Source organism: Heterodontus francisci, chromosome 23 (assembly GCF_036365525.1).
Source record: "Heterodontus francisci isolate sHetFra1 chromosome 23, sHetFra1.hap1, whole genome shotgun sequence".
Classification (NCBI taxonomy): Eukaryota; Metazoa; Chordata; class Chondrichthyes; order Heterodontiformes; family Heterodontidae; genus Heterodontus; species Heterodontus francisci.
Genome location: NC_090393.1, coordinates 3,054,804 through 3,072,752, shown reverse-complemented (window position 1 = coordinate 3,072,752; position 17,949 = coordinate 3,054,804). Strand labels below are relative to the sequence as shown.

The window sequence follows — 17,949 nt, the reverse complement described above, 5'->3', positions numbered from 1 at the left end:
GGACTCCATCTTGAATTTTTAAAAATCAGTCTTTAAGACATAATCATGTTACAAGGTCCAGCGATCAGAACACGATGATTTATTTCTACTCCACATGTGCAATCAACTAGTTTAGAATAAAATTTTTACATCCAATTTTCAGCATTTCAATGACTTACCTCACATTTGCATCCTAAAATTATATGAGCAGCCATGAGATTCAATTTGTCTCCCTTCATGGCACCAAGCGTTACTTTGACTATCCCTTCGAATTATAGAACGTTTAAGGCACGGAAAGAGGTCACTTGGCCCATCGTGTCTGTGCCGGCCAAAAACAATCCACCTATTCTAAACACACCTTCCAGCATTTGGTCCCTAGCCCTGCAAATAATGGCACTTGGGGTGTATATCCAGACTCCTTTTGAATGAGTTGAAGGTTTTTGACTCAAGCAGTGAGTTCCAGATCTCCACCACCCTATGAGTGAAAAGGTTTTTCCTCATCTCCCCTCTAATCTTTCTACCAAGCTCTTTAAATCTATGCCCCTCGTCACTGATCTCTCAACTAAGGTGAATAGACCCTTCACCTCCACTCTATCCAGGCCCCTCAAAATTTTGTACATTTCAATCAGATTCCCCTCAGTCTTCTCTGCTCCAAGGAGAACGCCGCCAGCCTAGCCAATCTTTCCTCATAGCTGCATTTTTCCAGTCCTGCCAAGTTATGAATTATTGTGGAACAGAAATCAGAACCCATGGCTCCATTATATATCTTCTGTTACCCAATGAGTCATTTTTGGCAATCAATAAGCAATTGAGAGTAGTTTATTTCTCTAGTTAATGCAAAATAAACAGTAAATGTCCTCTCTGAGTCAAGTCACAGTGTGCTTTACGAACACCCACATCGTGCTCCATTGCGATATCTAGTTTTGTAAACTTCAATTGCACGCGCGCACACACAGGATTACATAGGATATATGGCACAGAAACAGGCCATTCGGCCCAACCAGTCCATGCCAGCATTTATGCTATACTCAAGCCTCCTCCCCCCTTTCCTCATCTAAACTCTCTATTCACTTCTCCCTCATATGCTTGTCCAGCTACTCACAATAGGAAAGATGATTTAAACAATTTGATACGCAAGTTTGATTTAATACTACACCCCAGTAGGAACACATTTTTAAAAGTCTAACATGTACCTGCATGCAAGAGATCCTGAACAGTTGTTGGTGCTTCTATAAGTATCACATTCATTACTAATGGTCAGCTCTTTTCAAGGAACTGAATGCAGGTCAGCGGGTATAATAAAACAAAGTGATTCCAGACAACGCAGCGGACGCTGACGTCATCAGGGTGCGCCAAGCTGTGCATATGCGCAGTTACATCTTGCTAGGACTAAGTGGCACATGCGGGATTACGTCATCGCATAACCGCGCCTGTTCCATCTTCACACGTGCGCGATAAAGCGTCATCGGGTATCCAGCCCCCCCACTCGGCTGGAGGAAATGGCTGAATGGGAGACTTTGAGGCTGGAGCTCTCCACCCTCCTCGGCAGCTCGCTTCAGGCCTCGATGCTTCCTCCCTTCAGCCGCTCGCTCAGACCACCCACTCCCCTGGCCGATTGTTCCTCGCTTCGTGCCACACCGCTCTCCGGCCACTCGCTCCCCACCTCCCCCCCCACCCAGGTCTGGAGCGAGTTGCCGAGGAAGGAGCCAGTGGGGCTGGAGCTAGTAGCTGCGTTCGGGTGAAATCGGTCCTGGTCAGTCATATAAATGAATCACAATAATGAATTGGCAACACATTTTATATTCTGCCCAATTTTTTTTTCCATCGATCGGGGTGCCAATTCACTTTCTTCCAATAGAAATTCAATCATAAAATTCCTTTTGTATTTAATAGGATTACTGGAATATTCAACGGATCAGTTAGTATCCTATAACTACATAGTAGCATATTACTGGGCTTCCATCCAACTTAATGTAAGGTTAGTTTGCCAGAACTATCTAGCCATAAGCATTTCCTGTGATAAATTGAGCAGCGCCATCTTTAATCCTGGCAGCTGCTTGAACGTCGCAAACACTGACATTCCAGTTGCACAGCCTGTATTTGCACACGTGCAAGTACTGCTCCACCTAGTGGTTGTTGTCAGCAAACGAAGTCATAATAAAACTGCAGAACTAAAAATTAACTCAAAAGGCTGACATGTCTATCTGTAACAGTGCTGAGAACCTTTGGAGGATTGGACTGAATATCATTGCTTTCCCATCCAAGTTAGGTCTTCAACTTGCACTGTAAGGATGGCAAGTAAAATCCCAAATTAGTGGGACCCAACCTTGCTTAAAGCTGACCATAATTAATCACAATTTCCAAACCACAAATCGTTAACTGGATCCAGAGTTCAATACAAAAACAGTAGATGTTGCCAATTCACACTTCTTCCAAGAGGGACAGAGACAATGATCAGAGGATACATTAATCTTTGCTGCGACCCTTAGTATAGGAATAGAATAACAGAATGTAATATGTTCAGTAATCAATTAGAAATTCACTTTTAATTACAGGGGAACCTATTTCATTCTGAAGTTTCAACACAGAACTGAGAGGTTTGGCAACAAGACAGACATGCATTTATACAGCAGCCTTCATGACTTCAGGACATCTCAAAGTACTTTACTTTTTAAGCGTTGTCACTGTTATAATGCAGGAAATGCGACAGACAATTTGCACAAAGCAAGTTCCCACAAACAGCAATAAAGTAATGACCAATTTTTTTTTAATAAGTGATGGCAGTTGAAGGATAAATATTGGCCAGTACACTGGGCAGAACTCCTCAGCACTTCTATGAACATTGCCATGGGATCATTTACTTCCACCTCAAGATGGCACAGAGGGTGCCAGTTTAATGTCTTATGCAAAAGATGGCATCTCCAACTGTGCAGCCATCCCTCAGTACTGCACTGGAAGCGTCAGCCAAGGAATGACCAAGGTACAGAGCATGACATTTACTGAGTACTCAGTAAATTCAGTCTGAGTACCAGAGGACTGCAATCATACCCCTGTTCAAAAAAAGGAGAGGGGAATAAACTCAATAATTACAGGTTGCTCAGCCTATTGGTAGTGGGAAAACTCCAGGAGACAATAATCCTGCACAAAATTAATTGACATTAAAATATCAGTGTTGGCTGTTATTAATTAACACATGTTTTTTCAAGGCAAGTCTAAAAAACTTGATCTTCAGTGAAATAACAGAGAGGCTTGGTGAAGATAGTGCGATTGAAGTTGTGTATATGGACTTACAAAATTTGATAAAGTGCCACATAATAGGTTTGTTAGCAAAACTGAAGCCCATTAGATTAAGGGGCAGCGGCAACATAGATGCAAAATTGGCTTAAAGGACAGAAAGCAGTGATAGTGGTAAATGACTAGACTGTTCCCAGTGATGTTCCCCAGGAATCTGTATTAAGACTACTGCTCTGATATGATGAGCTGGACTTGGGTATATGAGGCACAATTTCAAAGTTTGCAAATGACACAAACTTACTGGGGGAAATGGTGGTGTAGTGGCAATGTCACTGGACTAGTAATGCAGTAGGCCCAGGCTAATGCCCTGGGCACGCAGGTTCAAATTCCACCAAGGCTGCTGGTGGAATTTAAACAATTAATATTGCATACAGTCCTGGTCACCACATTACAGAAAGGACATAATTGCTATGGAGAGAGTACAGAGGAGATTTACAAGAAAGTTGCCAGGGCTTGAAAATTGCAGCTATGAGGAAAGACTGGGTAGGCTAGGGTTGTTTTCCCTGGAACAGAGGAGGCGGAGGGGTGACTTAATTGATGTGTACAAAATTATTAGGGGCCTGTTTCCCCTAGCCAAGAGGTCAATTACCAAGGGGCACAGATTTAAAGTGATTGGTCAGAGGGGACATGAAGAAAAACTTTTTCACCCAGAGGGTGGTGGCTCTGGAATTCGCTGCCAGGAACTGCAGTGGAGACAGAAACCTTCAATTCTTTTAAAAGGTACCTGGACATGCACCTGAAGTGCTGTAACCTGCAAGGCTATGGACCAGGTGCTGGAAGGTGGGATTAGATTGGGCAGCTAGTTTTTTTTTTGGCCTGCACGGACACAATGGGCTGAATGGCCTCCTTCTGTGCTGCAACTTTTCTATGGTTCTAAACTTGCAAGTGTGGTAAACAATGAGGAGGATAGTGGTTGACTTCAGGAGGACATAGATTGGTGAAATAAGCAGAAACATGGCAGATAATGTTTAATGCACAGAAGTGTAAACTGATGCATTTTGGGAGGAAGAATGAGGAGCAGTACAATTTTAAAGATGGTACAACAATAGAGAGACCTGAGATTTCTCCTAGAGTGCTGCCATACACTTGCTGCCACAATCAAAGGAGATTTAACAAGACAGCAAAAAGCAGAATCACACCCAATTGTATGAGGCACAAGGAAAATCAAGGAGAAAAAAAAATTCCAAATGATGTGTTTAGGTTGTGCCAAATGTTACACTTCACTACAGTCACATCTCAGTCTTTTTAAGAAAGCCAGTACTCAATGTTGGATGCCACTGACATGCAGCCTGAAACTTGCAAGCATTTCCAATCTGCAAACTTCTTTAACAATTAAACAGACAAACAAGAGCTTGTAGTTATGTAACAATTAGATTTTGCAATCTTAAGTAAATACAGTTCTAAATCAGTATCAGAATTTTTTTTTGATATTCTTTCACAGGACGTGAGCGTCGCTGGCTAAGTCAGCTTTTATTGCGCATCCCTAAATGCCCTTGAAATGGTGGTGGTAAACTACTGCAGTTTATCTGGTGCAGATACTCCCACACTGCTATTAGGAAGGGAGTTCCAGTAATTGATCCAGCAACAGTGAAGGAACAGCAATATAGTTCAGGATGGCGTGTGGCTTGGAGGGGAACCTGCAGGTGATGGTGTTCCCATGCATCTGCTGCCCTTCTAGGTGGTAGAGGTCGCAGGTTTGGAAGGTGCTGTCGAAGGAGCCTTGGTAAATTGCTGCAGCTTGTAGATGGTACACACTGCTGTCACTGTGCGTTGGTGATGCAGGGAATGAATGTTGAAGATGGTGAGTGGGGTGCCAATCAAGTGGGCTGTTTTGTCCTGGATGGTGTCGAGATTCTTGAATGTTGTTGGAGCTGCACTCATCCAGGCAAGCAGAGAGTATTCCATCACACTCCTGACTTGTGCCTTGTAAAGGTCTGCAAAGAAAATCCCGAGCCCGAATGCCAGGTCTGGAAGAGCCACCCGACCAGAACCCGACATATGTCGTCAGGGTCAGGTCGGGTAGCAGGCCTTTACAGCAGTACATGGATAAAGGTCCACTACCCGACCCGACGACATGTGTCGGGTTCGGGTCGGGAATTTCCCATATAAGGCTATCCAACAGGGCATTGCAGTGCTTTAGTGCCTTGTAGGTAGTGGACACGTTTTGGTGAGTCAGGAGACGAGTTACTCAATGCAGAATTCCCAGCCTCTGACCTGCTCTTGCAGCCACAGTACATATATGGCTGGTCCAGTTCAATTTCTGGTCAATGGTAATCCCAGGATGTTGATGGTGGGGGATTCAGCCATGGTAATGCCATTGAATGTCAAGGGATGATGGTTATTGCCTGGCATTTGTGTGGCGTGACTGTAACTTGCCATTTATCAGCCCAATCCTGAATGTTGTCCAGGTTTTGCTGCATATGGACATGGACTGCTTCAGTGTTTGAGGAGTCGCAAATGGTGCTGAAACATTGTGCAATCATCAGTGAACATCCCCACTCCTTACATTAGAGAACCATAGAACAATTACAGCACAGAAGGAGGCCATTCAGCCCATCGTGTCTGCAAAAACTAGCTGCCCAATCGAATCCCACCTTCCAGCACCTGGTCTATAGTCTTGCAGGTTACAGCCCTTCAGGTACCTTTTAAAAGAATTGAGGGTTTTTGCCTCCACCATCCCTGGCAGCGAATGCCAGACACCCACCACCCTTTGGGTGAAAAAGTTTTTCCTCATGTCCCCTCTAACCCTTCTACCAATCACCTTAAATCTGTGCCCCCTGGTAACTGACCTCCCTGTCAGGGGAAACAGGTCCATTCTGTCTACTCTATCTGGGCCCCTCATAATTTTGTACACCTCATTAAGTCTATCCTCAGCCTCCTCAGTTCCAGGAAAACAACCTATCCAATCTTTCCTCATAGATGTAACTTTCAAGCCCTGGCAACATTCTTGTAAATCTCCTCTGTACTCTCTCCAGAGCAATTTTGTTCTTTCTGTGACCAGAACTGTACGCAATACTCCAGCTGTGGCCTAACCAGCGTTTTCTACAGTTCCAGCATCACATCCCTGCTTTTGTACTCTATACCTCGGCCAATAAAGGAAAGCATTCCATATGCCTTCTTCCCCACTTTATCTACCTGTCCTGCCACCTCCAGGGACCTGTGGACATGCACTCCAAGGTCTCTCACTTCTACCCCTCTCAATATCCTCCTGTTTATCGTGTATTCCCTCGCTTTATTTGCCCTCCCAAAATGCATTACCTCACATTTCTCTGGATTGAATTCCATTTGCCACTTTCTTGCCCACTCAACGAAACCATTGATATAATTCTGGAGGCTAAGGCTATCCTCTTCGCTATCAACTACATGGCCAATTTTGTGTCATCAACAAAATTAACAATCATGCCTCCCACATTTAAATCCAAATCATTAATATGTACCACAAACAGCAAGGGACCCAACACTGAGCCCTGTGGAACGCCACTGGAAACAGCTTTCTATTCGTAAAAACATCCATTGACTACTACCCTTCATTTCTGGTCACTGAGCCAATTCTGGATCCAACCTGCCACATTCCCCTGTATCCCATGGGCTTTCATTTTACTGATCAGTCTGCCATATGGGACCTTGTCAAATGCCTTACTAAAATCCACGTAGACTACATCCACTGCACTACCCTCATCAATCCTCCCTGTTACTTCCTCAAAAAACTCAATTAAGTTATTAAGACACGAACTTCCCTTAACAAATCCATGCTGACTATCCCTGATTAATACGTGCCTTTCTAACTGGCAGTTTATCCTGTCGCTCAGAATAGATTCTAACAATTATCCACCACCGAGGTCAGACCCTGCTCGGGTCTGCAAAAAAAAAAAACCCGACCCGAGCCAGACAGAACCACGTCCGACCCGAGCCCGACCTGGCCAGAGTCCTTCCATTTTTTCCCGCGCCCAACCCGATCATGTTAACTTACCTTCCGTTTTTCACTTAGTTGCTGATCTGCACAAGCTTAAAATAACTAACAAGACCACCTTTCTAGTCCAAAAATGTAATTAACATTGGAGCCACTTACCTTTGATACAGCGTGTCCGACCCAGCCTGACCCAAGCCCGAATGCCGGACCAGAAGTGCAACCCGACCCGAGCCCGACACATGTCGTAGGGTCCTGTCGGGTTCAGGTGGCATAGTTGGCCTTTAGGTCAGACTGAATGGCCTATCCCTTGCACCCTTTTTAAACAATGGTACAACACTTGCAGACCTCCAATCATCTGGTACCTCGCCTGAATCTCCTGAGTATTTGAAAATGATCCTCAGCGTATCCGTTATTTCCTCCCTGGCTTCCTTTAACAACCTGGGATGCAATACATTTGATCCTGGCAATTTATCCACTTTCAAGGATGTCAGATCCTCTAGTACTTCGTCTCTCATTATGCTTATCGTATCTAATATTTCACACTCCTCCTCTTCAACTACAAAGTCTGCATCAACCCTCTCCTTTGTGAAGACAGAGACAAAAACGCATTACGAACCCTGCCCACAGATAACCCTTAGTTATCCTTTAACTCTTAATGTGCTGATAAAACATCTTTGAGTTTTCCTTGGTTTTACCTGCCAATAATTTTTCATGTCCTCTCTGCTTTTCAAATTTCCTTTTTTACTTCATCCCTGCACTTTCTATACTCCTCTAGGCTTTCTAAAGTATTAAGATATTTGTGATCGTCATTAGCTTTCTTTTTCCGCTTTAACTTACCCTGTCTGTAAGCTTTTCAATAACCGGGGGCTCTAGATTTGGCAGTACCACCCTTAATCTTTGTGGGAACATGTCTACACTGTGCCTGCAGTATCTTGCTTTTGAATGCCTCCCACTGGTTTGCCACTGATTCTCCTTCAAGTAGCTGTATCCAGTCCACTTTCACAAGGTCACCTCTCAGTTTTGTAAAATTTGCCATCCCCCAATTTAGAACCTTTGCTCCCATTTTATCTTTATCCTTTTCCATGATTATGCTAAAACTAACTGTATTATGGTCACTATCTCCAAAATTATCACCCACTGTTACTTCATTCACTTGCCCAGCTTCGTTACCGAAGACTAAACCTAGAATAGCGCCCCCTCTCACTGGACTCGGTACGTGCTGGCTAAAAAAGTTCCCCTGAACGCAGTTCAAGAATTTCAACCCCTATGTGCCCTTCACACCATTTGTATCCCAGTTGATTTTGGGGTACTTGAAATCCCCAACTATTATTGCCTATAGTTTTTGCACTCAGAGATTTGCCTATATATTTGTTCTTTTATCTCCTTCTCACTATTTGAGGACCTATGGTACACTCCTAGTAATGTGGTTGCTCCTTTTTTATTTCGGAGCTCCACCCATATGACCTCGATTGATGATTCATTTAGCACATCACCCCTCCTCAATGCTGTTATTGATTCCTTAACTAATAATGCTACACCCCTCCTTTTTTACCTCCCTCTCTAACCCGCCTGAAAACTCTACATCCAGGTACGTTGAGCTGCCATTCTTGCATTTAAATAAATACCCTTTAACACTGCCAAATTCTTGTGTTGCACACTTTTTAATCTTTGCTTCTTTTGTCTTTCAGAGTCACTCGCTAATTTTCTGCCTCCTGTTCCCTGCTCTGAAATTGTCCCATCTAAGACTGCACTCAGGTCCCCATCCCCGTGCCAAACTAGTTTAAACCATCCCCAACAGCACTCTCAAACTTTCCTGCAAGGATATTTGTCCTAGTCGTGTTCAAGTATAGACCGTCTGGCTTGCGCAGGTCCCACCTTCCCCAGAACCAGTCCCAATGCCCCAGAAATCTATAGCCCTCCCTCCTGCACCATCTCTCCAGCCACACATTCATCTGGTGTATTTTCCTATTTCTATACTCACTAGCATGTGGCCTTGGGAGTAATCCAGAGATTACTACCTTTGGAGGTCTTACTTGCTAATCATAATCTCATTCCTAACTCCCTAAACTCAGCCTGCAGGTCCTCATCCCTCTTTCTTCCTATATCATTGGTACCAATGTGGACCACGACTTCCAGCTGTTCACCCTCACCCTCCAGAATGCTCTGCTCGGTGATATCCATGACCCTTGCACCAGGGTGGCAACATACCATCCTGGAATCATGTCTGTGACCACAGAAACACCTATCTGTTCCCCTAACTATACAGTCCCCTACCACTATTGCTCTCTTGTTCTTTGACCTCCCTCCCTGCACAGCTGAGCCACCCATGGTGCTCTGGTCATGACTCTCGCTGCACTCTCCAGAGGAACTCTCTTTCCCATCGGCACTCAGAACTGAAAGTGGGATGACCTCCAGGGTCTCCTGCACTACCTGCCTTGACCTTCTTGCCTGTCTAGCAACCACGTAGGCCCTCTCTGCCTGTGCTCTCTTGAGCTCCGGGGTGAGTACCTCCTGAAACGTGCTATTCACGTAGTTCTCTGCCTCATGGATGCACCGCAGTGACTCCAGCCAGCACTCAAGTTCTGAAACCCAGAGCTCAAGCTTCTGCAGCTGGTGACACTTCCCACAGATGTGTTTGTCAAGGACACATGATGCATCCACAACTTCCCACAAACCACAGGAGGCACATTCCACTTGGTCAAGCTGCCACAATCTATTTGTTGCGAGTGTAATAAGTGGAATAACATAACAGTTATTTGCCAATCAGCTTTTTCCCCTGTACCGTGGAGGCAAAAAAGAAAGAGATCAAAGAGTACCTACGCAGCCAGCGAAATCCCCCACACAACTCACAGCCTTACTTTGACCAAACAGCACTATTCCAACTAGTAATCACTAATAAATTACACCAATTAAAAAAAGAAACGAGTAGTACTAACCTCCTCATCCACAAGGTAGCTATCTGAGCGTTATAAATTTTTAAAAACTTTTTTTTTTCTGATCTATCTAAGCCATCCACAGGCAATCACAGCTGACACCCACCAACCAAGCAGCCCACAGATTTCCCGTGAGGTCACTGGCAGTCTCCCTTTCCACCCTTCAAACCCAGCATGCCAACACAGACAAAGAGCCTGCCGCTGCTCCAACTTCAAGTAAGGAAAGGGCCTCAAGCCCCGCTCTTTTATTTAAACAGCTCCGCTCCAGTCCCGGTTCCTTCCAGGTCCGCCACTGACTGCCACTGCCCCAGACATCAGGTAAGTAAAGAGCCTCGAGCCCCGCTCTTTATTTAAAGGCTGCATTTGCTGACAACGCAACCACTAGGTGGCGCAGTACTTGCAAATACAGGCTCTCCAACTGGAATGTCAGTGTCTGCGATGTTCAGGTAGCTGCCAAGATTAAAGATGGCGCTGCTCAATTTATCACAGGAAATGTTTATGGCTGGATCGTTCTAGAAAACTAACTTTACATCGCATTAATGCTGTGCGATGATGTCACCCCGCGCACGCGCCATTTAGTCCTGGCAAGATGAGATGAGGGAAGTGGCGCGGCCTAGAGTTAGCAGCTGGAGGGGAGCGGGCGAAAGCGGGGAGCGAGCAGCCGGAGAGCAGGGTGTCACGAAGCGGGGAACAATCAGCCAGAGGAGTGGGGGAGCTGCGAGGTCTGGTACGAGTGGCTAAGGGGAGGAAGCGTCAAGGCCTGCAGTGAGTTGCCGAGGGGGGAGATCGGCTAGTGGGGCGGGAACGAGTGACAGGGATCGAGCTCCAGACTCAAATTCTCCCATTCAGCCGCTTCCTCCAGCCAAGTGGGGGGGGGCTGGGTACCTGATGGTGCATTATCTCGCATGCGCGAAGATGGACCAGGAGCTGATACATGATGACGTTAACACTGCGCGATGGCGTCATCCCACGCTCGCGCCACTTAGTCCTGGCAAGATATAGCTGCGCATGTGCGCTTTTGCCGCACTCTGATGAAGTCAGCGGGCTGCTGCATTGTCAGAAATCACTTATTTAAACAGCTCTGCTCCAGTCCCGGTTCCTCCTAGGTTCCTCCTAGCTGACGGCTGCTGCCCTGGACTTCAGGTACGATGGAGACTAGGTCATTGATGAAGCAGCTGAAGCTGGTTGGGCCTAGGACACGACCCTGAGGAACTCTTGCACTGATGTCCTGGGACTGAGATGATTGACCTTCAACAACCTCAACCATCTTCCTCTGTGCCAGGTATGACTCGAACTAGTGGAGATTTTTACCCCCATCCCCATTGACTTCAGTTTGAGCCATAATTTGCTGTAGCAGTGAATCTTACAGCATTTGCCATTAGTAAGACTTGACTCTGCCCATTCAATCTCAAAGATATTTTGTGCCTCGAGTTGCTGAAAAACACGCAGCGAGGGAAACCAGGCATCTGGGGCCTCAGTGAAAGGGCAAGCAAATTTATATCTCTTTAACCAGATTAAATGAAATAAAGAAAGCAAGAACTGAGAAGGAAATGTAAATTTAGAGTGAGTGAATTCAACATCAAATCAGGTACAGAAAGAGAATAAAAAGAGGGATAAAAAGATTGGGATTGAGAGCAAGAAAAATAGAAAAGTGACAAAAACATTTTTAATCTAAACTTTCACATTTTTTAAAATATCCACAATTAAAACCTAAAGGAATGACTCCACACCTCTAATAGTTAATTTTCAGTGCCAGAGAGGCACATTGGCAGTAATTAACACTCATCACATTGTGAATAGAATGACAGCTAATTCAGGCTTAATTAAAAATGCATAAATCTTAAATAGCTTCAGAACAGGCTCTTTGCGTCACTTCAGACCAGCTCTAACTTACTGTGGCAAGTTTAGCTCGTAGCTACCACACAAATACAGCAACTTCACGCCGCTCAATGCATTTTAATAGTGAGCCTGACAGCAAGATGCCGCTTTCACAAAGCTGTCAGACACATCTTATACAGCGACTTTTGAACTTGTGTTTACCCGTGCATCTGCCCTCGCCTGATGTTGCTGTACCATTTGCACATAAATTATGTCGATTATTAGCCTCACTGTTATTCTGACAGCAAATTATGAGCCTATACATGTATGTGTGTTACATGGTATAACACTGCTGTCCTTATATCATGCAGTTTACTTTGAGATATGCCATGGGAGATCTATTAATCCCTCAAAAGACAGTATGAAATGATAAAACAGTATCATACCGTGCCCCAATTTTAAAATGTTCTTTGTGTGTAATGTTAACAATACATAAAGCTGAAAGAATAACTGCAATAAGGATGTTGGGCTCATCACCTTCTGGGCTGCAGGTCGGTCTCCCCAAATTCATTGCTAGAAGCATTGCAGTTACTTTCTAAGGGTTGCCCTGTGAATATGGAATAGTCGGAACCCGGAGTCAACCACTTGCGTCTTGCAACATCATTGGGAGGAGTTTTTGTAGGAGAATGATTTTCATCAGGATGATGGAAAAGGCTGTTTTTGGAAACAGATTGAGAACACAATTCAGAGAGGTCACGGAAAAACAAAAGTCAGAACAATTATAATCAGACCATGTGTGTAATCCATATTTTCAGTTAGGACTTATCCACTTTAAGTTTTTTTTATTTAGAGATACAGCACTGAAACAGGCCCTTCGGCCCACCAAGTCTGTGCCAACCAACAACCACCCATTTATTCTAACCCTGCAGTAATCCCATATACCCCATCATCTATCTACACTAGGGGCAATTTACAATGGCCAATTTACCTATCAACCTGCAAGTCTTTGGCTGTGGGAGGAAACCGGAGCACCCGGCGAAAACCCACGCGGTCACAGGGAGAACTTGCAAACTCCGCACAGGCAGTACCCAGAATTGAACCCGGGTCACTGGAGCTGTGAGGCTGCAGTGCTAACCACTGCGCCACTGTGCCACCCCCACAGTTCTCTAAAAGGTGGCATTAAAAAAAGTTATTCTTCCTAGAATCTTCGTTAACTACAATAATCCTGTAAACCCAAAAAAGTTTGAATATGAAAGACCATATCAATCATAAGTTGTATACTAAATTTTTAACATTTAGAATACAGTAACTTCAAGGAGGTGTCAGCCTGGTGAAACTACAACACCAGGACTACTTGCTTGCCAAACAGCGGAAGCAGCACGCAATAGACAGGGCTAAGCGATACCACAACCAATGGATCAGATCTAAGCTCTGTAGTCTTGCCACATCCAGTCGTGAACGGTGGTGGACAATTAAACAACTAACTGGAGGAGGAGGCTCCACAAATATCCCCATCCTCAACGATGCCCATCAGTGCAAAAAAGTATTTGCATCCATCTTCAGCCAGAAGTGCTGAATGGATGATCCAACTCAGCCCTCCTTAGGTCCTGTCTTCAGCCATGTGATGTCAAGAAACGGCTGAAAGCACTGGATACTGCAAAGGTTATGGGCCCTGACAACATTCTGGCAATAGTACTGAAGACCTGTTCTCCAGAACTAGCCATGCCCCTAGCCAAGCTGTTCCAGTACAGCTACAACACTGGCATCTAAACAGCAATGTGGAAAATTGCCCAGGTATGTCCTGTGCACAAAAAGCAGGACAAATCCAACCTGGCCAATTACCGCCCCATCAGTCTACTCCAGATCATCAGCAAAGTGATGGAAGGGGTCATTAACAGTGCTATCAAATGGCAATTGATCAGCAATAACCTGCTCAGTGACGCTCAGTTTAGGTTCCGCCAGGGTCACTCAGCTCCTGACCTCATTACAGCCTTGGTCCAAACAGGAACAAAAGAGCTGAACTCAAGAGGTGAGGAGAGAGAGACTGCCCTTGACATCAAGGCAGCATTTGACCGAATACGGCATCAAGGAGCCCTAGCTAAACTGAAGTCAATGGGAATCAGGGGGAAAACTCTCCGTTCGTTTGAGTCATACCTAGCACAAAGGAAGATGGTTGCGGCTGTAGGAGGTCAATCATCTCAATTCCAGGACGTCACTGCAGGAGTTCCTTAGGGTAGTGTCCTAGGCCCAACCATCTTCAGCTGCTTCATCAATGGCCTTCCGTTCATCATAAAGTCAGACGTGAGAATGTTTGCCAATGATTGCACAATGTTCAGCACCATTCGTGACTCCTCAGATACTGAAGCAGCCGATGTCCATATGCAGCAAGACCTGGACAACATCCAGGCTTGGGCTGATAAGTGGCAAGTAACATTCGAGCCACACAAATGCCAGGCAATGACCATCTCAAACAAGAGAGAATCTAACCATCTCCCCTTGACATTCAGTGGCATTAGCATCACTGAATCCCCCACTATCAACATCCTAGGGGTCACCACTGACCAGATACGGAACTGGATCAACCACATAAATGCTGTGGCTACGAGAGCAGGTCAGAGGCTGGGAATTCTAAGGCGAGTAACTCACCTCGTGTCTCCCCAATGCTTGTCCACCATCTACAAGGCACAAGTCAGGAGTGTGATGGAATACTCTCCACTTGCCTGGATGGGTGCGGCTCCAACAACACTCAAGAAGCTCAACACCACCCAGGACAAAGCAGTCCGCTTGATTGGCGCCCCATAGAACCATAGAAAAATTAAGGCACAGAAAGAGGCCATTCAGCCCATTGTGTCTGCATGGCTGAAAAAACTAGCCGCCCAATCTAATCCCACCGTCCAGCACCTGGTTCATAGCCTTGCAGGTTACAGCACTTTAGGTGCAGGTCCAGGTCCCTTTTAAATGAGTTGAGGGTTTCTGCCTCCACCACCGTTCCTGGCAGTGAATTCCAGACACCCACCATCCTCTGGGTGAAAATGTCTTTCCTCATGTCCCCTCCAATCCTCTACCAATCACCTTAACTCTGTGCCCCCTGGTAATTGACCTCTCCGCTAAGGGGAATAGGTCCTTCCTGTCTACTCTATCTAGGCCCCTCAGTTAAGTCACCCCTCAGCCTCCTCTGTTCTACGGAAAACAACCATAGCCTATCCAATATTTCCTCATAGCTGCAATTTTCAAGCCCTGGCAACATTCTTGTAAATCTCCTCTGTACTCTCTCCAGAGCAATTATGTCCTTTCTGTAATGTGGTGACTAGAACTGTACACAATACTCCAGCTGTGGCCTAACCAGCATATTATACAGTTCCTGCATTACATCCCTGCTTTCGTATTCTATACCTTGGCCAATAAAGGAAAGCATTCCATATGCCTTCTGCACCACTCTATCTATCTGTCTTGCCACCTCCAGGGACCTGTGGACATGCACTCCAAGGTCTCTCACTTCTTATACTCCTCTCAATATCCCCCTGTTTATTGTGTATTCCCTTGTTTTGTTTGCCCTCCCCAAATGCATTACCTCACACTTCTCCGGATTGAATTCCATTTGCCACCTTTCCGCCCACTCAACCAAACCATTGATATTGTTCTGGAGTCTGCAGCTACCTCTTCACTATCAACTACGTGGCCAATTTTTGTGTCATCTGCAAATTTCCCAATCATGCCTCCCACATTTAAGTCCAAATCATTAACATATACCACAAATAGCAAGGGACCCAACAATGAGCCCTGTGGAACGCCACTGGAAACTGCCTTCCATTTGCAAAAACATCTGTCGACTTTGTTTCTGGTCACTGAGCCAATTTTGGATCCAATCTGCCACATTTCCCTGTATCCCATGGACTTTTACTTTTCTGACCAGTCTGCCATGTGGGACCTTGTCAATTGCCTTACTAAAATCCATGTAGACAACATCCACTGCACTACCCTCATCAATCTGGCCCTAGCTTTGTAATTTTCTCAGAGTAAAATGGTTTGGAGAACTGTACTGGAGAGACTGGGAATCAGGACCTGGTTCTGTTGATAGAAGAGAGGTCAACATTTGCCCTAGATTTAGCACTGAAAAAAGCCTTACATTTACATAGCACTTTTCACGACCATGGGATGTCTTAAAGCGCTTTACAGCCAATGAAGTATTTTTGAAATGTAGTCACTGTTGCAATGTAGGAAATGTGCATCGATCTTTGAAGATGGCAAGTCATATTGAGAGTGGTTAGTAAAGCATGTGGGATCTTGGGCTTCATAAATAGAGGCATTGAGTACAAAAGCAGGGAGGCTATGCTGAACCTTTATAAAGCTCTGGCTAGGCCCCCAACTGGAGTATTGCATCCAGTTCAGGTCACCACACTTCAGGAAGGATGTGATGGTCCTCGAGAGGGTGCAGAGGAGATTTACCAGAATGACTTCAGGGATTGGGGGGTGGGGGGGGGGGGTGGTGAAGGTGCGGTTTAGTTACAAGGTTAGGTTGGATAAGCTGGGCTTGTTCTCCTTAGAACAAGAGAGATTGAGAGGAGATTTAATAGAAGTGTACAAGATTATGACAGGCTTAATAAGAAAGGTAAGGAAAAAGCTGTTCCCATTAACTAATGGTACAAGGACTACGTCTGAAGAGGGAACAAAATAAGGTTGAATTCCAGAGAATGAAAAGTAATTTTAAAATTAGTTTGTGGCTGCCTGAAGGAGTGACAGGATGCATGGTTCCACATCAACAAACTGTAGAGGCAAATGTAGATCACAGCTCATTACAATATTCCATAAAATTATTCTGAAAAGGACCTGTTACTGATAGTTAAATCTCAATGATTTTGCATACAGTTTAGTATACAAGTTACAAAAGTCCAGCAGACAAGTAGTATTGGGCTGAAGCCACCAGTTTAAAGGCTAATGTTTCAAATTAAGACTACGTAATAAAAGGTTATGTTTAAATATTTTGAATTAGAAGATAAACGTGCTTTTAAAACCCTTGCATACAACATATTCTCCACTAAACAGAATATTACAATACTTTACTTTCCTTCTTTAATATTAAGGCTCCTGCTGGGAAGTGCACTGCAATGCCATTTACCACTACACAAATTTTAAGGTTTTCAGGTAAAAATTAATTTTTAAGAGATTATTTCTTGGAATACTAACAGTGCACTTTGAAGAAATCAGTTTTTGTCCTTAACAAACCGAGTAAAGTCAACTCTTCTCTTCCTACACAAAAAAAAGCTAGGAGCAAGATGTTTATAAAAATAATTATAGTGGCATTTGCAGCAGCCAGGCTGCTCATTTGGAGTAATCCAGATTTTGTGTATGATTAGAATTTACATCTAAAGACAGAATTGTTCACCTGGGCCATATGTTAACTGTTAGAAAGAGGGAGGGTGACCTACTTTCAGGCCTCCAGTCTCACTTTGAACCAGACATTAGGAGAAGCTAAAGATTAGTTAAGTAACTTGCCCTCTAGTGTAACCGCCTTTCCATTAGAGAAACACCTGGTTTCTGGTCAGTTCCTCTCTATAGGAACAGAGGTAGTGACCACGTATTCAGCACTTTTGGGAAATTAAACCTCCATCTTATTACTTCAATGCTATTGTGTGCCAATGCTCCAACATTCAAAATACATTCTTTGCATTAACCATATTAAAGATAAAATCTGTTGGCTCCCTTGACAGTGAAATCAATAGATGTGATATATTATTGTGTTTACCTGCTGCTTGACTTCCGTGAACAGCTATGTGCACCAGATCGGACCTTCACGTAGTTTCTCTCATGTTCTACTTGTCTAATTTGAGCCTCAAGTTTTGAAACAACCCTGAAATGCAACAATAATCAATTTCATGGCTAGCAAAATACAATAACTACTTCAAATTTAGCTTATATTAATAGTCAAATAAATAAAACCCAGCCTCAAAAGTTACATATTCAAATACACAAGTTTACTAGTCAACGAATTGACCATTAGAAGCTGCTCCAAAAGCA

At 44.4% G+C, this 17,949-nt stretch overlaps 1 protein-coding gene across 9 annotated transcripts in view; it reads right to left on the bottom strand.

Moving 5' to 3' along the window:
- Nucleotides 1–17,949, bottom strand: part of LOC137382533 (M-phase phosphoprotein 9) — a 129,695-nt gene that overhangs the window by 52,890 nt on the left and 58,856 nt on the right. For 8 of the 9 annotated variants that reach the window (XM_068054531.1, XM_068054532.1, XM_068054534.1 and 5 more), the window contains 2 exons: nucleotides 17,678–17,782; nucleotides 12,472–12,648 (listed from right to left, as the gene is read on the bottom strand). In XM_068054531.1, the coding sequence (XP_067910632.1) occupies nucleotides 12,472–12,648; nucleotides 17,678–17,782 (282 nt within the window). The remainder of the gene's footprint in view (nucleotides 1–12,471; nucleotides 12,649–17,677; nucleotides 17,783–17,949) is intronic. The other variant, XM_068054537.1, reaches the window with a different exon arrangement.